The sequence below is a fragment of the Camarhynchus parvulus genome, chromosome 1A (assembly GCF_901933205.1).
Source record: "Camarhynchus parvulus chromosome 1A, STF_HiC, whole genome shotgun sequence".
In the NCBI taxonomy this organism is placed as follows: Eukaryota; Metazoa; Chordata; class Aves; order Passeriformes; family Thraupidae; genus Camarhynchus; species Camarhynchus parvulus.
This window is the reverse complement of record NC_044586.1, coordinates 16,376,569-16,400,740: the sequence shown is the minus strand read 5'-3', so window position 1 is coordinate 16,400,740 and position 24,172 is coordinate 16,376,569. Positions and strand designations below refer to the sequence as shown.

General features: G+C 43.1%; 1 protein-coding gene across 1 annotated transcript in view; it reads right to left on the bottom strand.

Moving 5' to 3' along the window:
- The window catches only part of VWF (von Willebrand factor), a 127,001-nt gene that overhangs the window by 88,682 nt on the left and 14,147 nt on the right, over window positions 1-24,172 (bottom strand). The window contains exons 6-13 of the mRNA XM_030960690.1: window positions 21,871-21,995; window positions 14,514-14,730; window positions 12,352-12,474; window positions 9,674-9,785; window positions 7,839-7,885; window positions 4,812-4,948; window positions 2,025-2,163; window positions 1,326-1,426 (exon numbers count right to left, since the gene is read on the bottom strand). Of these exons, the coding sequence (XP_030816550.1) occupies window positions 1,326-1,426; window positions 2,025-2,163; window positions 4,812-4,948; window positions 7,839-7,885; window positions 9,674-9,785; window positions 12,352-12,474; window positions 14,514-14,730; window positions 21,871-21,995 (1,001 nt within the window). The remainder of the gene's footprint in view (window positions 1-1,325; window positions 1,427-2,024; window positions 2,164-4,811; window positions 4,949-7,838; window positions 7,886-9,673; window positions 9,786-12,351; window positions 12,475-14,513; window positions 14,731-21,870; window positions 21,996-24,172) is intronic.

Genomic DNA, 24,172 nt, shown 5'->3' with positions numbered 1-24,172 from the left:
TCACAAATATCGGACAGTCACACAAAGGAGAGCCTTCTTGAGGAACACAGGAAGAATTTTTGCCAGAACAAGGTAATGGAAGTGTATCACTTCCTCCAATTATTATCAGCAATACTTGGCAAGAGGTCAGTCTCCAAATCTGGTATAAAATAACTCTCCAAAAGCAATTAAAGAGATGCTTTATATGCCCAGCAAGGGAAGGAGTAGACAACTGGAGAAACTTCCACTGCTTTTATGGGTAGAGGATCTGGAGCAGAAAATTAGTTTTGTTTTCAATGGGACAAAAAATTTGCCCAATTATATGGGTCTCTGACCAGGGAGAAAAATATTTTGAGTACTGAGGAAAGCCAAAACTCCTAAGATGTGCTAAGGGACTGAAGTGAATTATTCTAAGCCCCAAAAAAACTTTTGGGACCCTCAGAGCACAGAGATACAGGTTAAATAAAAACAACAACCACAAACCCGCAGATGCTTTCTAAAATTATTCCAGACCTTTCTTATCTGTTTTCTTTTCAACTCTTGAACTCAGTTCTGAACTGGCTTTCATAACCCTTGGTGCTCTGCCAGACATGGCATTTAAGCCAGATTTTGGGGCAGGGAAGGAGAATGTAAAAGCAACACCATGGTGCAAGAAGAACAGCTTTTACCACTCGGCAGAAAATCCCAGGAAAACTGGTTTTCTTGGCAAGACTCCTCTCAGTGAGCAGACTCCTACTAAAAGGGGGATTCAAAGGCAACAGGGCTGTGGTTACATTTCCTTACAGATCATTTCTGTTAAACCTAGCTCAGTTTTTCTACACTTTGCTGTGTCTGCAGCACCAACAAAACCTAATTGTTAATCAAGGCTGACTTAAAATATTCCTCACAGTAGAAGGAGCCCACAACACATCTTCTATGAGCTGATTTCTATTTCCTGGAAAATATGAGTAACTGTGTCTCTGGGGGCCTTTCCTTCCCTTATTTTAAGTCGTTCACATCTGTTGGTTTAGACAAGGCAGTCAAAGCAAACAAAAACAAAACTCCAGTTGAGAGGGTATCTGCTGAACAAAACACAGAACTGTTAATGGTTAATAACGGCTGTCATTACACACACGTATGAAAAAAAAAAAGGGGGAGGAGAAAAAAGCTACCAAGCTGCTCTAAGATGAAGTGTTTGTTTCTGGAATACAAAAGAACATGTGTATTACTCTGGGAGTAGCAAAAGAGAAAGGAATTCCTAACATGCAACAAAAAGCAATTTCTGCCTTCAGACAAGAAAATCTTTGTACATATTTAAGTGGAACAAGAGAGGGGGCAAACAGGCAGAAAAAAACCAGAAAAACTACCTTCACTAGGAGTTGTCCATGACCATCCCAGTCAATCTGCAGATCATCCCCATAGGTGAGGCGAACTGAACTCCTCACCACACGCTGGACACGGAGAGCACCTGAAGGCAACCACAGGGTGCCAGTGAGCTTTTTCAAGATGTAGCGACAGGACAGGAGGGAATGGCTTTACATTGACAGAGAGCAGGTTTAGATTGGATATCAGGAAGAAATTGTTCTCTGTGAGGTTGCTGAAGCCCTGGCACAGGCTGCCCAGAGCAGCTGTGGCTGCCCCATCCCTGGAAGCGGCCAAGGCCAGGTTGGATGAGGCTCAGAGCAACCTGGGATAGTGGAAGGTGTCCTTGCCCATGGCAGGGGGGTTGAATCAGGTGATCTTTAAGGTCCAAACCAAATCATTCTGTGATTCCATGATTTCTGGCTTCTGTTGAAAAACAATAATTTCAAAAAAGAATAGACCAACAGTGATTTTCACAAATCTCACAAGTGCAGACCAGCTTAATTCTTCTGATTTTAGAGGAGCCAAGTCAAGATCTGTCTGCTGCATGGAGAGAAGCTGAAATGACAGAGCTTCTAGAAGACACTGCAAGAGAGTTTGGCATTAAAAACACTCTTTGATTAAGCTGGGCTAAGGCATGTCTAAAACCACTACTAAGCAGGAGGCTTTCAGTGGCTGGCCAGAATCAGCCCATGTGAACACACCTTGCAGCAGAGGGATCTGTATGTCCTGTCCATTCAGCGAAACTCCTCCTCCATGTTTCATTTTAATGATGCTGTTGTCCATATCCCGTATCCGGACAGAAGCTGAGCGAGTACACACGGCATCAGGATCATCTGCACACTGTGGAGAAGGGAAAATCTGCCTCGAACATCAGGTTTTCACTTTCTTGGTGACTTAGTCCCAGAAGGCATTTTGGCATCTAATTTGAGAGGTGTTGAATGTCACACTGGTTTTATAGATCTGGTTTCTGCATCCCACAAACAGCAGGCTGGCAGCCTTCCCTCCATTATCCCACTAATCATGCACCAGAGCTGAGCTCCCCATCTCAGAACTTGGAAAAGGATCTGCGGGTGTTCCACCAGACCCCTGGCAGTGACCAGCCCCAGAGCTGTAGCAGGAGCAGGAAGGACACCTAACCCACACAGCCTGGGAAACAGCCAAGCAGTTTACATTACCCAAGACTCCTGAGGTGTTTGTTTTCACAGCTGCGGGATACCTAGATGAGGAACAGGGATTGCAGGGGCCCCACATCTCCTCCCTGGTTTCAAAATGGAAGTTTCATTGGAAACCTGTCCTGCAGGTTCCTAAGCACTGATGGCTATCAGAGCTCTCTAATGCAGGAGACAGACACAGATGGTATGGAGAACTGTCACAGCCCATTTCTCCAAAGACTGCAACTTCCCTGGTGCTGCTGGATACTGATACTGATCTCCCCTTCCCTCCTGTCAGTCTCCTGTCTCCATTGCACCTCTCCCTGCCTTCAGTTCCACTGTCCCCATCACCTTTCTTCCCCTCTCCTTGCCTCAGGGTCCTTCTCAGTCTCTATGTTTGTTCACCTTTTCCCAATGTCGTGGTTTGAGAGGAAGCAGGTTTTCTGGGATATGCTGTGGTAACCAATAGGTGTCCAGATTTTAATATTGGCACCTGGTTTGACCACTGGGGCATTGGATACGCCTCTGAGAACACAGGGGTTAAAAGCAGAGCTCCCCGCTGGGAGGCTCTTTGGGTTTCCGGCGGGAGGATTTTGGTTCTCTCCCCCGTCCCAGCTGCGGGCTGGGTGGGGGAGGAAAAAAGCCATGCGGCCGTGAGGTGAGCCGGGCCTTGGACAGAGAGGGGGTTGAAGGCCCCTGAGGATGGAAGGGTGGAGGAGCACAGAGAGACATCAGACATCGGGCAGCCCCCCCCGCCCCGCCAGGAGAGAGAGAGGACTGGTGTCTGTGCTTGTGCCAAATTTGATAGCAGGGCCGGCCAAGAAGGAGAAGGGGGGGCGGTTCGGAGAGAAGGTGCCCGCAGGGTATGGGAGTTCTGAACAAGCAGAGACTGAGATTTTTTAAGCCTTTTCTTGGATGATGGAAACCTTACAAATGCTGATCCTTCTGGAGTTGAATGAGAAGAGAGATAAAGATAAAGAAGTGCAGGAAATGGGCAAGTGTGATGCAGGTTTGTGAGAGAACTTGAGAAGAATCCTATGTAGCAGATGATGGAGTGGCCTTTGGCTGGACTTTTTCTTGTATAACCATGGACAGAACCATTTTTCCTGTGATACAGAGACTGCATCCAGGGGGGGCAATGCCTGAGAACCAAGAGGGTTCAGTGTTGGTACCCCTCGGCCCCAGGGAGTGACAAAATTTGGGGGGGACAGATGTCCCGAAAGTGAGAGACTGAGCTCTTTTTGGAACTGGAGAAAGCACCCTTAAAAGGGACAACCCTAGAAGCAGCTCTGGTCCGTGTTCAGTGGTGAGAGCACTGGACATGAAAGGAAGAAGTCACAATGGCAGATGTACTCTGAGCAGTGCCATGAGTGACATGGAAACACAAGAGGTTTCAGCGGTGTTTCCAGGGGAAGCCTATGGCACAAGAAGGACTCCTCTCTTCTTGATGAACTGAGGATTGATTATCTGAAGGGTGGTGATGGACTGAGAGTTGAAATTTGGGAGATAGATGTATTGGAAATGTGGTGGGGGGAGGAGGAAATGTTTTTGCAAGGTTTTCATTTTTCCTGTGTGTGTGTTTCTTTTTACTTGTAATTTAGTTAATAAACTTTTCCTTTATTCCTAAGTAGAAGCCTGCTCTGCTTATTGCTGGTCACATCTCACAGCAGACACCAGGGAAAGTGTATTTTCATGGAGGCACTGGCATTGTGCCAGCATCAAACCATGACACCCAAGAACAACTGGTCGATTTATTTCACAACTGTGTAAACCTCCCTGTGACATCCCCCTTCAGGGTCTCCATAACTTCCTGCACTGGTCTGGCTCCCTTTCTTGCCTCTCTGCAGCTGCCTCTCACACATCCATCAGGGGAGGCAGCAAAGAAAGTCAGGAGCTGCTGTCTGAGTACAAAAAAAAATCACCAGACAATCTGACTAAATGGGAAACAAAGCAAGGCACTGCTCCGCCAGTGCACCCTGCTTGGTGTCCAAGGAAATGTCCTTTCCCCACAGGCATCAGAGAGGCACCAACAGCCAGGGTGCTTGGCAAGGAGTGCACCCTCGCCTCTGTTTGTTTGTTCAGCTGGCAAAGAGTGAGGACCCATGCTCCAAACATCATCATGAGTCTCCATCCCCAGGCAGGCTCCTGGGAATGGTGGTGAGGAGAAGCAAAACACTTATTAACTAAGGAGAAAGACTGCATCTGTTATTTAAACTATTTATCTCATAGGGAAATTACTTCTGTTGGCCTGTGCATCTGCAATTCATGTCATAGTCCCACAGCCCCGCCCCCACTCTCACGAGCGTGCACAGAGGCACCAGCAAAGGCTGCTGTTACCTGCACCGTCTCGATGATCACAGAGAAGGAATTTTCCACACAATCCTTGGCAAATAAGTACTGGCAAATCCCACTGAAGGTGAAATACTTGTTGTCAAAGCTTTTGAAATGGGACTGGCCGGTGACAGAGCATTCCCCTAGAAAAAGCAAAAAGCCAGTAATCATCCCAGTGCCAGATTCAAGCAAAATCCTGCTCAGCCCCCACAAGTCTCTGAGGGGGAAGAGCAGCCCTGGTGGAACAGGTTGTACAAGGCCTGAGCTCCACACAGACCAGAAAGCACTAGCAAGATCCTTATCTCACTGTTAATTTAACAGAGGAACCAACAACAACTGGGGAACACAGAATAAACCGCAGTCAAGAGCTGAAATTTGTGCCTATGGAAAAGCCTATATTCTTTTCTTGGGATGCCTTAAATACCAATATGTTATTTTAGCATAAAATACTTTTATGAGAATGAAGAGCTGGAAGATGTCTGTGTGAGTCCTTCCAAGGGTAGGATTTATGTTGGACTTTACCCTGAACCATCATATCAACTAACAGAAAGTTAAAAATCATTCTGTAGTTACAATAGCTACATCTAAAGTCCTCACAGAATAATGTCAAAGCCTGGCTGGACCATCTTTCTACTAGAAGAAGGAGCTATTTAAACATATCAACATTTGAAGGTGTTTTGGTAAGTTGTGGCTTTTCAATTCCAGGAAGGCAGTATCCCAATACCACAGCTGGGATTTAGTATCCCGTCATGCAAACACATGGAAAGGCTCCAACTCCACAGAGCTTGCAAAGAAAATCTTCCATATGAGAAGACCATCACACTTACAGATGACCCCATGAAAAATAAGGTGGGCAGCCACTTCCTCATCCAGAACAAAATACAAGTGCTGGGCCTACACTGGCCATCATCAGCCAAAGCTTGGAGAAGGGTTAAATGTTACAAGCTGGCAGGTGAGCTCCATGAGTTATTCTCTCTTCGCTGCCTTTGAGTCCCACAGATCTGTCTAATGAACATCATGTGGAAATTTCCCTCTTCAGCATATTATTGAGTGTTTACTATCTTAAAACAGCTGATGTTAAAGTACAGATCCTGAGGATTCCCAGCCTTACACAGATCTGATTCACCCTAAGAGAAGTTGAGCATCTCCTGGATGTTTGTCATCCCTTGGAGTTTGATTTTCAAGGCATTCTCTGCAACAAGGAAAGGAGGACAGGTTTGAAGCACAGAGAACTGAGGACTGCTATCTAAGACAAGTCCCAGCCTTTGGCACTGCTCCTGAAAGGGAATTTTGTTTTCTGCGGCCAAGTCTTTACTTATGGATCTCTCTGTCTACATCATTTGATATAATGCATCCCATGAAATTTCCTGAAACCTTCTGCCTTCATAATTATTTCCATGATGATATCAGCTTGAAAACCTCTTGGTAGTGCCAGCCAGCTCCAGCTTTGGATTCACCTTATCACCAACTTTAAAGCTGGGCAATTCACTCCCACAATATGAAAGTAATCTTTCCTGACAAAAAAAAATAGTTGGTCAAAAGAAAAACAGAACTACCTAAAGTTTATACAAGTAACTAGATAAATTTTCTGGACATATGATTTTAGAAATATTTGTGGTAACTAATCAACAATGAAAAGATGTTGCAATATTACTTCAAGTAGAGACAAACAGCACAGGTAACAATATAAATTTGGCTATTCTGGGAGGTTTTGCTGCCCTCCCATACTGTCTCAGTACAGTTTATAGAGTTTTTAGCAGACACAAGTACAACAGCTGCAGGTATACAACATTCAGTCTTGAACAAGCCTAGCAGAAAACTGATTTACATATATTGGCAGAAGGTACAAAAATAAGCTGCCTTTCTTTTCCACTTCTGCTTATTTGGGACAGCTTCCCAATTCAGGAAAAGGCTGCAATGCTATATTGCCCCTTGCACAGAGCTGGAGATCAACATCTGTTTGCAAGCCTCAATACCAGATTTATCTTCACTTCTATAATCACTATGAAGAAAATGCGGCTGGAGTTAAGGATAAAAATTTGGCCCACAGAGTATTCATCACAGCCCAGAGAGCAAGGACATTAAAAGCACCTAATAGGTGCTGAAGTTCGAAAAGCACCTATTTCTTGTTTGTAATCATGCTGCTGACCATTAGCTAAAAGATGTAATAAATCAGCCTGGGCTGTATCCTTGAAGCTGTGTTTTAGACAGTGAGATTCTCTGTACTTGAAGAGATCCTTAATGAACAAGCACAGGGGACAACTCACTAAAAATGTCATCTCCATTTTGAATATTTACATACACCATCCCCCATCCTCTTCCTTAAGTGTTGATACTTTGGGGGAAGTGCTCTTTTGTTCTAAAGCAGGAAGAAAAGGACCATTGATGGGTTAGGCAAGTTTCATGTTACCAAAAAAAGACAGACTTTTTTGATAGAACACCTTAAGACTGTTGCAATTTCCCTAACTTGTGAGGGTTGCACGGTCTCATCTCAACAAAAAACCACCAAAGCCCACATATCTGCTGTTTTCCTGTCCAGCCATTACCCCAGTCTGCATCTGCAGAGCTGCCTCTCCAATCTGCCAGTACCCATGGAAGGCAGGGCAGCCACTTTCTCCCTGGGACTGTGGCTCCTTCACCCAACACATGACCATGAGGGAATTGTCATGGTCAATAAGGTACAATGAGAAATTGTACATGGTCAAAGAAAGCCAGGAGTGTTCCTCTACCTGCAAGCCAATCCTCTGAACATACAGACCCTTATAACTGGCAAACTAAGTAATCAAAGCAGGAACCGGCCTTCCCGCCAAACAGGATTTTCGTTGCTACACATAAACCACACAGAGCAATGTCTGACTTGTCTCAGGAGAAGAACTTAAAAGTAGGGTCCCAACTGGATTGTACTGGATCGAGCAAGGAAGAACAAAGATTTGCTTTTTTGAGTAAAAAAAAAAATACATAAGTGGGGCATGAGTGGGAGGGACGTAGGCAAGGCTTATTTGTCAAAACCTGAAAAGAGTGAAGCCAACATACCTGGGCATTCCCCATTGCTGCAGATCCACATGCCACGTCGACAAATGCTAGGAAAGAGACAGTAGCAAGCTAAGTAAGAGTACATGAATATAAATCTTCTGTTGCACATTTTTCCCAAAAAACTGAAAATGGTCATCTGTCCCAGGGAAGTTAGATTAGTCCCCAACATTCCTTCCATCTCCCATAACTTCATTTCTTAATGTATTCATCCCTTCTTCTCATCATTTGTCAGCAACTGCTGATAATATGAATGGGTATGGTGGCAGAACTCAAGGATTTCTGGGTTTCCCTGTCAAAGCTTTGTGTTTAATGGAGTTTTCAGCTATATTCCACTAATATGGAATGAGTTCAATGCAGTTCTCAAGGTATATCTATCAATACAACAGAATCACAGGGGAAAATGTTTGAAGGGACTTCTAGGAAAATAATATACTACAATCCCCAACTCAGAGAAAGCAATGTCAAAGCTAGATTAGGTGGGTGAGGACCTTGCCCATTTGAGTTTAGAAATATCCAAGATGAGGTCCCACAGCCTCACTAAGCAGCTGTCCCAGTACAGCACTGGAAAAGGGAGAAGAATTTTTCTTTGTGTCAAAATAAAATTTCCTTTTCAGCTTGTGTCCATTGATTCACAACCTTTTTCTGTTTGCCTCTGAGAAGAGTTTGACCCCATCCTCTTCACAGCCCATCTTTATTAGGCAGTGAAAATTGCCTCATTAGCCCTTAAACAAATCTATTCCCCTTTACTTCTTCTTACATCAAACTCCCCTGCTGTGATCAACTCCAGTGTCTTCCACAACCCTCTCTCCACTCCTTGTTTCAAGAGCTACTATATTCTTCTCATTCCTTTAATTATCCCAGCCCCTGAAAACCATTTGTGGGGAGGCAGATTATTGAGGATGTTAAATGTAGAGTCAACGGAATGACGTTCTCCACAGCAGCATCAAGTTTGAATAATAGGAAGCAGTAACAAAACACAAGCAATAAAAAAACCAGCCTGTCAGGCTACACTCATCTCCCAAGAGCACTAAGGCTGAACAATGTGGCCAAGCTTAAAGCTGCAGAGGACTGCACGGAAAAAGATAAAATGCTAATGTCGTGGTTATGGCTTGTGTTCTGGGACATGTGGTGCAGGTAATGTATAGCTGCTGATTAACAGGGATGATGCACAGACCACCTTTCTTCTGCATGTCATGGCCTTCATTGAGTCCTCCTCCTTCTGCGCTCCAATTGGAAACTTCTGAGTAAACAGTTGTCCAAACTCCTTGCACAAATATGTCCACACTGAACACAAAACCAGATCAGGAATATGTGACTAATTCTTCTTCCTTTCTTTAAAGTGCTGTATTTTCCCTCCAGTCTGGTACTCAGGAGCGAAAGAAAAACTGTGGGCCATGCTAGGAAGGCTCATTAGCCCTGTAACAATTTCCAAGGACGTGCCTTAGGCTAACTCCTCTTGGAAAGAAATGGGGTTTAGAGGTTAAATACACTTAGGAAGTCAAAACAAAGGCACCACCACTGACACTACCCAGACATGGGAACATGCTGGTCTGTCTTATCCACAGGAAACAGGTAGTTCTCTGCTCTTTGAAGGAGTGTGACCTTCATGTTGTTCTATCAGATCAAATATCCCTTTAAAAACAGAGCTGATTTGCTTTTGTGAACAGCTCACTTCTTGGAAGGGGCTGGGAATTCCAGTAAGAGAGCAAGCCCTTTGCCAGTGAAAGGAAATTTTTTAAAGGTAGAGAGATTTCTAGAAAGATAATTCAAAGCAGTCACTGACCAGTGTGCAGTACTTATCTATAGCAACCACACCAGAGCAGCACAGGGTTTACCATGAGTTGCAGTCCTGGGAGATGGTGAAGCCAGGAGGATAATGTTTTCCAGAGTGGATGCAGGAGCAGTCAGAGCTTTCAATGCAGTGGTCACCATCAAGGAGCAGGCCCTCTGAAAAGGTCAGGTAGCATCAGACACCCATATCACACACACAGGGATAGAAACATAAATACAATTAGATTTCGTTGTTGTTCATGGACTTCACCAAGACTTCATATGCATTATTATCCATACTTAGTCATAGACTAAGCAATAACAAGGAACGAGGCTTGCCAAAAAGCCTCACAAGGGCAGGTGTCTGCTTCCCTTCTGGTGCTGCCTCTCCCTCAGACCTGCTGAACAAAGCATTCCTGGTGCTCCCAGAAAAACTCCTTGCTTAGCACATCCTCAGGTCCAGAACACATGTTGGGACATAGACAAATTAAACACAAGGAGCACAATCAAAGTTGATAAAAGTTGGTCTGGGACTTGACTGTTGGAAAAACCATGAACTTCACTGGCTGCAGTAAAGGGTGTCCACAGAAGGTCTTGTATTTGTCATAAGAGAACCAAAGATGAGCCAAAGTGAGGAATGAAGAAATAAATTTGGACACCATTTAAGTCTAGCAGAGACTTAAGAAAGTCTCAGACTCTTAGAAGAGTCTGAGAGAAAGAAGCCACTTCTGAACATCTGCAGAGGCAAAAAGCAAAAGGGCCAACTTCCCAACTTGGGTCCAGCTGCTGAGGTTTCCATATTACACAACTATAATTACCTGTTCTATAGAGAGAGTTCTTTGTACTCTAAGGATAAACAGAGGCACAAAGGAGTTATAAGGTTATTCTAAGGTAGAAACTTGTCCTTGCTTCTATCGCTAGTTTATAGTGCTTTCTATTCAACCCCTATATTGAGAGAGAGTTGATATTCTGCCATTTTCAAAAGAGCTGCTGTGGAAAAACATTTGTTTTCTTGAACACCCCTGCGCCTTCTCTTTGAGTGACTCCTTCCAGTCGCCTGCAGAGATTTTGGCTCTTTTCCCTGGCAGCAGCAGTCATCACTGATCCCAAGACCCACATAAGTCTACTTTCTCCTATTCTTCCTATAGAGCTGCCTGGAAAGATCTTGGCTGGACAGAAAATCCTTCCAGTGAGAGAGAATCACAAGAAGATCTGAGCATTTAAGAGTGCTGTGGCTCTCCAGAGAACATAAGAAAAAAGAATGCCTGTCTTTTTTCCTGGCAAGAGTAATTCCGTTTACAGCAATTAATGTAACCATGAGGGGCATTTAACAGAGGGGAAAAATATAAAAAAAGAAAGAAGACATTTGTCAAACATACTTCAGATCCTGTTTGCCCTTGGAGCACTGGAGGGAAGCTAAGTGAAGGTAGAATCCTCATCCAAAATTCCTCTAGTCATCTGTCAGATCCTCCTGGTTTTCTATCAAACTCAAATCCAGGTTCTATCTTTCTGGCTGTACAACAAATAGCAGTAAAAGTTTTGAACTGCTGATTGTTATTCTCATGCCCTTTACCCTTTCTGTGGAGCTCCTGCTTCTCCACCTCTCAGTTCCTCTCTCCTTAGACCTTTCCCATGCTGAACAGACCAATGCATCTACCAAAGGAAGAGTACAGCAAGAGCTCTTGTGCAGCCAGAGGATTAATTAAGCTTCTTCAGCTTTCTCCAACACTTCCAGGACTGCACAAATACAGTAGCTGGATCCTTCACAAATACAGTAGCTGGATCCATCACAACAAAATCATCTCCAGAGTCTGGTTACATCACCTGTCACCTTTGCAGGTCCTGCCACACTTCTGAACCTCCAGTAAGGAAGAGACTGGCAGCTGAATGGGAAACTACCAAACTCTGAATGCAGTGACTCCTCAAACGAGGCTGACATTGTCATTATTGCCTTGTTTTGGAAAGCAAAGCTCTGCAAACCTCCGTCACACTTGGCATCTTGTACAAGGCGACACTGAACACCTGTGTGCATTTACAAAGCCCAGACAGGCTGAAATGCAGAGATAGTCCTATTCAAAACAAACAAAGCACCCAATGAACAACAACAATAAAAACAAACAAACAAACAAACAAACAAGCAAACAAACGAAAACCATAAACAGAAGCATATGGAGCTTTGGAGCCAGGAACCAAGCTCTCCTCCTGCAGTTGTTTTAAGTACAACAGACAGAAGTAGAAAATTGGTGTGGCTGGGCTGTTCCCTTTAATCCAGTCAAATCTGCTGTATGGAAGATTCAATAATAGATTAAATTATTTACCTAAATAATGAAGAACTTTGAATTTGCAGTGCAAGTTCTACATGTACTGTTTTTCTGCAAGAAATTCCTTCAGTGCATTCTCTGCTGTTTCTTCCCCTAACTGTATTTGCTTCTAACCCAAGCAATTCAGGAGTACATCAAAGGCAAGCAGTCTCTCACCAAGAAATAAAGGCAATCTTGGAATATTAGTTGGTACTGATTTTCACAGAAACATTTACTTTTTAGATGGCCCTGAAAAATGGCCCTTTCATGGAGTGAGCATACAGGCACTACAGAAACTGGATTATTCTAGGGCATGGTCCCAGAAAAAAGAAGTGTTTCTGATTTCAAGAAAATTTAAGGGAAGACACAGCTTTCTTTCTTCTAATAAAATAGTAGCTTGACTGCCAAATGTTCCTCTGTAAATAACCCAGTAAATAAATTACCAGGGCAGCTGCAGCCATCAACACATTGTCCATGACACACTTCATTGATATTCAGACTCTGGCAGGTTTTGGCACATGGGGATACACACTCCTTATATTCCATGCCAACTGGACACCTTGGCCCTGAAACAATTAGAAGAAATTAGAAATGCAAATTCCTCAGTAACTCTTAAACCAACAAATCCTTTCATTATCAAGGGCTGAACTACAGAGACAAAAAAGTCATGTCAGCTTCCAAATGATTATTTCTTTTTTAGAAGTAGAACATTTTAGAACTATTTGATTTTCAATTTGCTGCAATATCATCTGTCAGGTAGCAAAGTAAATACTCAGAGGTTAAAGCCAATTTGCTTTCTAATAAATTGAGTCTTAATAACTAAATCCAAGTGCATTAAGAATAATAAACCCAGGGAGAAGTTTCGCAATAATATCTAAGCAATTTGGAGACACATGGTTGTTTTGCACCTTTAAACCATGCACTTACTCCACTCATTTGTGAAATTATCCTGTTTGGTGTTTCCAGGGAGAACCAACAGACAGTTAAAACTCTGAAATCCCATCCTCCTTCTTCCAGAGAACCACCAGTTCAAGATAACACCCATGCCTGGTATCTCCACTGCTGCCATTATCTAGGCCAGGCCACTACACAAACACATTATTACAGGCATTCCTTCTCTTCAATGCATACACACACATTGTCCTACAATACTGCAGGGGCATGAAGTGGGAAGAAAAGGTTAGAGACTGCCCTTTCCAAGCCAATCCTCTGCTGAAGTGGTGGGAGGGTAATGAAGGAGTGATCTTGCCTTGGGTGCCCTGGACTCGGGCACCAGCTCACACTTGCAGAGTGTGCCCAGCAATAAAACCCTTCCCACACAGCAGAGTATTCCATACCTCCATCATCATCATCATCTCCTGAGAAAGCACCATAGCACAGATGAAGGGTGATAGAAAATTAAGCTCCTGCTGTGGCAGTGGGACACTTCCCTCTTTCCTGACTCAGGAGGAAAAAACCAAACTGCAGCTCATGAATTCAAAGGTTAGAAATGAGCTCCAAAGCTCCTGGGATTACAGAAAGGCTCATTTCACTTGTGGCTGTTAATCAGACTTACAAAGAGCCCCAGCAAAAACAGGTTACCTGGCTCACACCCTGAGCAAGGAGATGAGCTTTAATAGATCCCTTTTATGTCCCAATGGAAAGGTAATAAATTACTGCTAGAACTCAGACTGTACAATCCCTAGAACAAGTGGCTGGCAGCATCTTGCTGCCCTAACCACAGTCTGAAAGCACAGATTTCTTCAGTGGCCAATAGCAGAATATCTTTACCAGAGAAGAAAGTGTTATCAGTACAAATCAGAGAGTTTACCCCATGTAGTCAATTTACACAAACATCCCAAGGAAAATGTCCTTTCTCATAACAAAAAAAAAACCATGAGAAAAAGCACTGATAACATGATATTAGTGGATTTTTAAAATTATTTTTTAATGCTCTCTATTAAACCACAGTTCTCAGCAGTAGGTGGAAATATGACTTTTCCTCTATAAATACAATCCATCTCAGTCAGTCTATGCACTTTCCTGTTGCAAAACCTCAGCACAGATGCAATCAGGACCTCTGAACTCAGCAAAATTGGGCTAATAAAGGCAGCAGTTCAAGATGCAATCAGGATCTCTAAACTAGAAAAAGATTAGATTAGAAAAGGCAACATCTCAATTTCAAGGCAATTGATTCAAGCAAATAAAGGGTGAAACAATTGTCTTTATGCAAAAACGTTAGAGAGCATTTCACAAAGATCCTGACTTAAAATATGGGCTGGAAAATGTCATACATCTGAACCATGTGTAAAATAGCACCTAAACATCCTAGTCTATACATTTGTGTATCAAATAAGTCTTCACTGACTGTGTACACTGTGTTGGGACATGTAATAGCTCAGGATCTTCTTTATAAATGGTTCAAACAATACTGCATTAGGGACAAGAACTTCTAGAAAATGATGGGTGATGGAGAGCTGAAAGGGGGAAGTGAGCAAAGGCGCTTCCTATAAATGAACCAACCTCCCAAAATACACCAGCTGCTTTTAGCTGCAGGACAAAAATCTGCAAGACAGGCACAATCCTATTGGGGATGAGCAGCCTAGGAATAAATCTGCCAGCTTACTGCACGAGCTCTCTTCAGGCCACCCCTCCAAAATGACTCCTTCATGAGCACAGCTCCTGGCGTACTCTAGGAAGGCAGGGCAGTGACAGTCCACACCCTGGGGACAGGTACAGATGTCTCTTTCACAGAGGCTTATGTATGGCTCAGGATCCACTCGATGGTGGCACCGGGAGAAGGTCAGCGATGTGCTCAGCAGCTGGCAGGTTTCCAGGATGCCCTGCACAAGAAGTGAGGAGCAAAGGGACAAAGAGAGAGAAAAGGGGACAAAATTACTTCCTATAGTCTCAGGAAGACGGGAAAACTCAACTTTTCCAAACACATAGTCACCACTGATGTTAACAACATCACAGCTCTTATTTAAGAGCGAGCTCTATGCATTTATTCACTACATGCATGGATACAATTAATATACTGATTATTATAAAATGGAGCATCACATAAGGGAGGTTTCACACAGAAACACATCAGTCAGTCAGTCAGTCAGCAGAAGGATAGAGGCATTCTACTTCCTTTGGCTTCCCAGAAAAGAACTGGATTGTGCCTGGATTCCCAGGAAAGTCACAGCAACACAGAGGAACTAAGGTAGGTAGGAAGAAAAACAACCAGACAATCTTTTGGATAACAAGTGGCCAGAGCAGGTGTCAGAGGGAAAGACTGAGTCTGAAATCCCAGGAATGAAATTTGTTTTCCACTTCTGGCCACATATTCCCATTGCTCCTGCTGGCTTGTCCAAAGGACAACAGGTCAATTTAGCTCAGATAAATAGGAGAACAATAGCCCAGGGACGAAAAGCAATTTGTTCTGCTCTTCTCCTGAGTTAAATCAGCGTGGTGAGAGGCAGTGTGAGGGAAGGACAGCACAGGGAGATAGGAGGAGGTATCAAGACCTCTTCTTTCAGACAGCAGAAACCTGAGAGGAAACTTAACTGTATGTAGAACAAAACCTAAGGAAAACGTAGAGTATGATTAAATTCTCAAGGGGAGGCTCCCAAATAAACTCTTTTGTACACATTATGTCACAGTGTAATGAGTCTGAGGTCCTCAGCACAACTTTCTGAAAGGATGGCACTGAGTTTAGCTAAGTGAAAGAACAATTTTCTGATACAACCACAGCACAACAAAGAGTTGGAACATAACTTTCTTCTACTTATTTGTCAGTGTTTTATGTAAGCAAATGTAAACCATGGTGTATTTTTTAGGTGTTATACTCAGTGGTTAGAGAGGAGGGCATATTCTTCATAGTGGTTCATAGTTACAAATCATTACTTCTAAAAAACTTAACATGTACCTGAGGTGACAGCACATACAAGCTGCTGTGTAAAAAAAAAATGAATATTAATTAAAAAGCATCTCATTTTCTGGGAGATGAAAAATGTAGATCAAAAAAAACCCAAAATAAAAAAATCGAGATGTTTTCTATGAATGGTAGCTATGGTGCCTGTATAGGAAAACTGCTGAATAGAAAATACCTTTTTATTTTGTCTAAAGGGTGTTCTGTTCCGGTGATCAACTCAAGCTAGTACATGTCTGAGCATTTCTTGCTTACAAAAACAAACCAACCAGAAATGTCTACGCTGTTGGGAATGTGTTCCAAGTCTAGCAAAGGACTCAGGGAACAACCAGATGTGCAAAGAGGTTTTGAGCTTTCTGAGAAAGGACTCAGGGAACTTAAAACATGAGAGCTGGACATGGTGAAAATCAGAAATTCAGCTCCAGCCTGGGATAATTCTGATCCCCAGACAGAACCCACCATGCTGAACCAGATGGGAAAAGAAAAAAAGACACTAGAAGCAGGGGGGAGCAGGAACTACATAAATTGTGGTTAGTATTGCTCTAAGACTCACAAAAGTACAGAAGAGCTGAAAAGATGCCCTAAGGGTGGAAGTAACAGCAACAGAAGCAGCCAAGAAAGCTATTAAAGCAGGGCTTGGAGATGAAACTGATAAAACCAAAAGTGAGCTCAGAGCCATTCAGAGGATGAGCAGTACAGCAACTCCTGGATCACAGCCTTGATCCAGATGGTATCAAGTGCGGTAGAAAACCAGTATATGCAACAATCCTGTTTAGGGGCTGAGCTAATGAAGTTTCTCAAGGTAATACAACTCAAACAGCAAAACTCAGACTGTATATTCCACTAAAAGGAACATTTTAGATGGAAAAATGACTTAAAAAACAAAGGAGATTACACACCAAAAAAATTAACCCATTTTTCTTTTCCTCTAATTCTTTGGTCTTGGATTTGTTCACTAACAGCATAGCTAAAGGCTATGCTGAGCTCCAACTGATTATCTAGAAACAAGTGATATATGTTGAAAAGCAATAAACAGTTCCTTTTCTCTGTGTAAAGGTTTTCTTGCCATTCAAATTTCATCATATTTTCCAGTGACTTTAGGCAAAAAGTTATAGCTGAAATTTTCCCATCTTTCAGACATATCTCAATTATCATGACAAATAAGATGAAATATGGGTAAATCCAAACAGATACAAAACCAAAAAATTTCCCCATGAGGGTGGTCAAAAAGAGGATGTGGAACCATCACTCTTGGAGATATTCAAAATGTGCGTGGACAAGGACCTCAGCAGCCTTACCTAGGATGGCCCTGTTGGAACCAGGGAATTGGACTCAATGACCCCTTCCAATTCTAACTATTCTGCAAATTATTGCTATTTTCATTCCTTCCTTTCTTTAAAACTCACTGGCCAGGCTGGACTAAGAGAGGTCCTTATTCTTTAGTTTAGAGGACAATGGTATTAGATATTTGGCAACCTCAGCCACTGCTGTTACATTCCTGCTCATGGAAACTGCTCTACACAAAGTATTTAAATCCAACAGACTGGAGAGTGAAGCCTGAGGCTGAAACAGCGCTTAGGGTAAAGGTGGCTGTAAGATTAAAATTAGCAGGACTGACTGCAGTATCTGAAATGCAGGTGAAAGTTGTAAAATTTCTCCCTTCCCTTCTGCACTAGTCTTATTTTAAATGTTTCTTTAAATAGGTTGGCAGGTCCTGGCACTGGCAACCCTCAGCAACCACAAAACTTGCTGACCTTCCTTCTGCCCCAGGCCCACCACACAGAGCTGAAGGTGGAATTCTGTACATTCTTCCCATTTCTGTGGCATTTCCTTCTGCTGCTGCATGAACTGCATTTGTCCACAGCTTAACAATTACCATTAAAGAGAGAGAACCTAACAAATAACAGAAGAAATCAAAGACCCTCTCGTTTCCTTGAATTTAAACCCAGTGGTATGCAGATACACATATGGATTCTCCAGAACACTCAGGAAGGGTATATTTTGGTGCCATTAACTGGGTATAGTGTTTCAGAAAATATATTTCATGGAGAAAGATTTAGCCTCCCACCTTTTCACATTAAAAGCATCCAAACCCAGTATGTTTAATACACCAAACACTGGCTGTATGTTTGAGCAGACTAGGTAAAAACTGAAAGAAATCACTTCCCTTGGATGCTGATTAATCTGATGAAGAAAAATGAGATTTTAGATATATTGGGCCTCATTTTCACCCATGTAGTATATTATTATATTGTATAGAATGATTTGGGTTGGAAGGGACATTAAAGCTCCTCTAGGTCAATCCCCTGCCATGGGCAGGAACATCTTCCACTAGACCAGGTTGCTCCAAGCTCCATCTAACCTGGCCTTGAACACATCCAGGGACAGGGCTGGACCTCTGGACCTTTGCTGGACCTGCCTCTGACCCCAGCCATGATGAATTATGGTCCAAACTTGAATATTTCTACTTGTTTTCAGATCTGGGAATAATGCTATTTCTTTATTACATATGGAAGTAATCCATGGGATAATGGGAGACCTTTTTTTACCAACTGCAGTAGAGCTGAATTTCAGCAAAAGCAAAAATTAGATTAATTTTAATTTCAAAAATTTTCACATCTAACATACAAGACGTATAATTTCCTAATTAGAGAAGAAAAAAGGAAATAATACAGTGACCTCTGGCCACCACACACCATTTCTATAGAGGTGAAATCTACAAAATAAAGGTAATGTATAAGAACATCATAATCAATTGCAATGCTTTAAACCATACACATTTTTGTTTTCAAAGCTGCCTTGTTGCCATCCTTTTCCAGATCACCCATTTATACTTTCAGATCCATGTTACCCATGCTGTCGGTCATCTTAGAGCCCGTTAAATTGCAGTACTTTGTTGAACAGCCTAAACCAGTGAAAAAAGGATCAGACAATGCAGTGAGGCTCCTTTTGGGTAACTAAACATCAGCTGCAGAGGGCAGGGCATGGTAGGAAGGCTTTCTTGCTCCCTCCAACACTACCCAGTTTGGAATGGTCTCTGGATCCTGAGGCAAGGCAGCTAATTTCACTAAGTGTGTGTGTGTTTTAGAGGTGGAGGGCAGGGAAAGGCCCTGGCAACAGTGGGATAAGAGTGTGAGGTGGTTCAAGACTTCTCAGCTGACACACAGAGCTATGTCAGCTCTGAGACAAAACAGAAAGAAGACAGAAACTTCCAAACAAGACAACAAGACAGAAACTTCAAAAAAAAAATTAACATTTTCAGGATTTAAAGATAAAGGAACAACAGGGCTTTCTGTTTAGGTTTAAAGAATCATGATTCCACTGCACAGAATCATACAATGGTTTGGGTTAGAAGCGATCTTAAAGATCATCTCATTCCAACCCCCCTGCCACGGGCAGGGACACCTTCCACTATCCCAGGTTGCTCAGAGCTCCATCCAACTTGGCCTGGAACACTGCCAGAGATGGGGCAGCCACAGCTTCTCTGGGCAACTTTTGCCAGGGCCTCACCACCGTCACAGCAAAGAATTTCTTCTTAATATCCAATCTAAACCTGCTCTCTGTCAGTGTGAATCCATTTCCCCTCATAGTGTCATTACAATTCCTGCTGAAAGAAGCCAGAAGCCATCTCTCCAAGGATGCTATTGGCCAGGGAGGGGGGAAACAGAGAGGGTAAAGAAAACCACAGACCCACCCAGTGTGGGGGCACTGGGGTGGGAGGAGTGCCTTGAAGCAGAGCTTTTGTTTCCCTCACCTAACAGCTGACTGCCTGGCAGGGAGGGAGACCAAGGAGATTTACATTCCTGAAGCTGAGGCAAGCAAACAAAGCACACTATTAAAAAGCCCTACATTCTTCAGCAGGCACTTGTTTGGCTGGCCTTCTGTTAATAGTGCTGTGTTTATTCTTGCACAATGAATAAATTAAGGCAGTGTTTAATACTGTGAGCTTATGGATTCACATGAGAGAGAATATAATTTCATTCAGTTTGTGGGAAAGAAAACTTTATCAACAAAGCATCAATATTTAACAGCATCTGTATAAAATCCAAATTAGTTGTACTTGACCCAACAGACTGGATTTCACCCTGCATGCCACTCCCCAGCCTCAGCTGCAATGTTGACACTTTCTAAACTTGCCTGAACAGATTAAATTCCAGGGACCACAACCAGTCACAAGAACTACCCTTTCTCTAGAGCTGTAACCAGGTTTAAAGAATCATAAAATGGTTTGGGTTGGAAGGGACCTTAAAGATCACATAACTCCACACCCCTGCCATGGGCAGGGACAACTTCCACTATTCCAGGTTGCTCAGAGTCCCATCCAACCTGCCAAGGATGGAGCAGCTCTAGCTGCTCTGAGAAACCTGTGCCAGGGCCTCCCAATCCTCACAGGGAAGAATTTCTTCCTGGTATCCAATCTAAATCTGCTCTCTGTCAGTGTGAAGCCATTCCCCTTCATCCTGTCACTCCAGGCCCTTGTCAAGAGTCTCTTTCCATCTTTCCTGTAGGTTCCCTTCAGGCACTGGAAGGCCACAATGAGGCGACCCCAAAGCCTTCTCTTCTCCAGGCAGAACAATCCCAATTGTTCACACTCCCCACACACCATCTCTGCCCAAGCAAGAAACATCAGCTGGAGATTTCCAACCTGAAATCACTGCCATAATTCCTCAGCCAGTTTTGTAGGTAGTGAGGCTTAAGTGCTGAGGAGCACAAGCATCCTTCACTGAATTTCACAACACATCTGAAGCATCCCCATCCAAAAGCTTAATGGAAGTATAAAGAGTCAGAACTTTGCAACTTGTCCAGCTCTTAGTTAGCCTTTTGCAGGTAGCTAGGAAACCAGCACCCAGGTTAGCTGGAGAGCAGATATATTCCAGGAAGTGCTACTACACTTGAGAAGCTGTTTGTGTCTAGTTTAGCAAATACCTGTCTGCAGGAATTGAATAGTGAGAAACTCACTACATTTCAGCCTCAATTACTCTGGTATAAATCCAAACCTAGCACCCAGGAAATCATTCTGATTTACAACAAAGTTTGTAAATCTTTGTTTGTAAATTTTTGTTTGTACATGGAGTCAGTTGTAATCCCTCAAGGGATGAAGGCTCAATTTACCACAACAGTCATAATATTCAGTAAATATTCGAAGGTACCTTCTTCCCTGAGCTGGTGACCATCTGCCTGCATCCACACCCTGTCTAAGGGAAACAAGAAGCATCTTTGTACTTATAAAAGACAAGAAGAAAAAGGTTGATGCAGCAAAGGGAGTCACAGAGTTGGCCAAGGCAAACAATTCTGTGTTTCTTCACTAAATCAGCACTACTATCTATACACATAGCTGAAAGAACTTCCTCCTGGGAAGGGAAATAGCCTGGTGCCACAGAGCTTTTGGAACACGAACAGAAAACATCTCCTCTGTCAAAAACAGCCTGGCTGGAGCATCTCCCTCCTCTGCTGACTCCCAAGTATATAAACTGCAACAAATTCACAAATACCATTGGGGGAGGTAGTGTCCACAGAGGCTTCAGAACTGATGTTTCCTTGCTGGCACAACCAGAAAGGGAATTAACTAATTCATCATTCTGCAGGAATCACTGAAACACACCTTTCCCAAGCAATATCATCATTTCTTTGTCAGTAATTCACACTTCAGCCTCAAACAAGCTGATGTTTTCTTTGTTTGTCTATTTAATGTTTGGGGTGGGAGGAAGGGGAAGGTGGTTATAGGTAGGTAGGTAGGTAGGTAGATAGATTAGATAGATAACAGGTTTAGGTTGGATATCAGAAAAGGTTCTTCCCCCAGAGGGTGGTGGGGCACTGAACAGGCTCTCCAGGGAATGGTCACAGCCCCAAGGCTGCCAGAGCTCCAGGAGCATTTGGACAATGCTCTCAGGCACAGGGTGGGATTTTGGGACTGTCCTGTGCAGGGCCAGGAGTTGGACTCAGTGATCTTTGTGGGTCTCTTCCAAAGCAGAATATTCTGTGATTTCTGTTCTTCTGCCAAAGGGCAGGAAAATTGCCTTTCAGGTAGGGGAGGACTGAAACCAGAATGCCATCTTGCAGCACCAACCTTCTCTGCCATATCAGATGAAATGTTGCAGGTGTTGCTCGGAGTCTGCACTCTCTTGCAGTGCTTGTTTTCACTGTGCAAAGCCCAGGAGTTGGCAAAATCATAACTGCTCCCCACCAGGGTCCCTGGGAATGAAGAAGAGGAGAAGCAACATGCTGTTTGAGGGGTTTTAGCGACAAGTGGGCATTATTGACTGCTATTAAGGCAATAGTCTGCTGAAAGCTCTCTTTAAAAATATAAACTATTGTATCAAATAGATTTTTATTCCAAACAGATTGACTGTAGGAAAGCCACAATCAGTGATATGGATTTTGTTCTGCTAAGGACATCTCTACACTCAAGGACAGACTAAAGCCTGCAGAAGGCAGCTCCCACCTCCCTCACACCTGCATGAACACAGTAGGAGTTGCTGCTGGTCAGCTACAATCTGCAGGAGCCAAAGCATGCCTGCACATCTTCTTACCACTTAAAGGTTGTCAATAAAACACAAAACATATCAGAGAGGCAAACAAACCCATCTGCTTTCCCTAATTGAATAAATCATTAGCACTCTTGTCTTGATCCCAGCTAGCCTTGATTTTTCTCCTGTCCAAAACTAAATCTTGTATGCAAAGAAGCTTAACATGCACTGTTATAGGTAAAAGTTAAGTTAAATTAGGGTATATAGTTCAATTATATTGTATTAATTATGTTATATTAATTGTATTATGTTAAAGGGCGGGGCTTATTAGAATGTGCTCAGAGAAGAGTCCAGGATTTGGTGGAACAGTGGTCTGGCGGGGCAAGGCGAGGTCAAAGAGGGATTGGACGGAAGACCTGACCAAACATTCAAAGCCCTGCAGAAACTATTGGTCCAGAATGAATGGCATTAAAGACCTCAATGAGAAGCCTGGAAATGGACCAATCATCATGCGGATCTAAAATGGACCAATCCTGGACTCAAAGGGGGCTATAAATGGAGGAAATTTGGTTGGGTTGGGGTTCTTCTTTTTGGATACTGGTTTGGTTTTGGGAAGAACCCAGTGCACTTGGGGTTAGTGCACTGTTTTGGTTTTTGGCTCGCTGTGTGGGTGCCTGGGCTTATCCTGGGTACTCTGCTCCTTGTAGCTATTTTAATAAACGAGAACTTCTTTCTCCGGAGAAAGTTTGGCCTCGTTCATATTCATAACATGCACCATCATTGTTTGGGCCCATCGTCTTCCTGGGTAAGATGTCCTGAAACATGCTCCTCTGTCCCAGGACAAGCATCTCCTGGCCCAGGCTTACCAAAATTTGCATCAATTTTGCATAAAAGCAAAGCTGAATGAGTTGGTATGACTGTGACTTCCCAGGACATGCAAACCACTTCTCTGCTGCTCTTGCTCCATCCTTCTGAAAAGGGGTATCCTCCCAGAGAGGGAATGCTTCCTCCATCCTCTTTTGCCGCCCATGACCTTGCTGGTTCCAGGACTATCTCTGGCTTCCTAATATGGGTACCTGCTACTAAACAATTTTGTGACCCTTTTTAAATTTTTTTTTTTAATTTTTTTTAAACCCCATTGTGTTGCCTGTGAGAATATCAACTGCCAGTGTTAATGTATTCCCAAGACCTTATGCAGAGGATATATTGAAATACAAACCTGGCTGTATCTGAAAACCAAAAGAAACCAAAAGAAATTGTTCCCAAGTATACTACAGACTATTTATTAATATACATATATAGATAATAAAGATTCCATTGAGCTCCCTGTTAGTACAAACACAAGGAATATACAGACCACTCTTCCTAAACTATGGTAGTCATGAAAACTGCACTGAGAATGCTAAGGCAGAGGTATTAAGACCTGTAGACTTTTTTGTAAACTGGAAATTAGGAGCTTTTAAAGGTAGAATGTATCAGACCCACAGCAGAGAGCAAAGAACTCCCAGGGAAAGGGGATAAAAGACACAAAATTGTCATCTATGCAGCCAGGACTTGGAACAAGGAAAGAAATGCAGCAATAAGAAGAACACAATCCTTTAGTTTACCACATATTATAAACATAAAAGCAGCAATGCAAGCTGGCCTGAGGAGAAGCAAGGTGCCAGATTCCCTTTTGTTTGCAGTAAGGCAGCCTTTCCCTAGCAGGTGTGTAACAGGAGCTGGGTTCTGCTCTGAAGCACTGTTTCTCCAGCCCTGGATACACATCCATGCCAGGCTTCCTGCTGGCAGCTACCCCCAGGGGCTCCCTCATCCACAGGCTAATGTTTGAAGGTCAGGACAACTGTTGGCCCTAAAATACTGGTCACTTGTTTATTCGTTTCTTTTCGTCTTTCTTTCTTT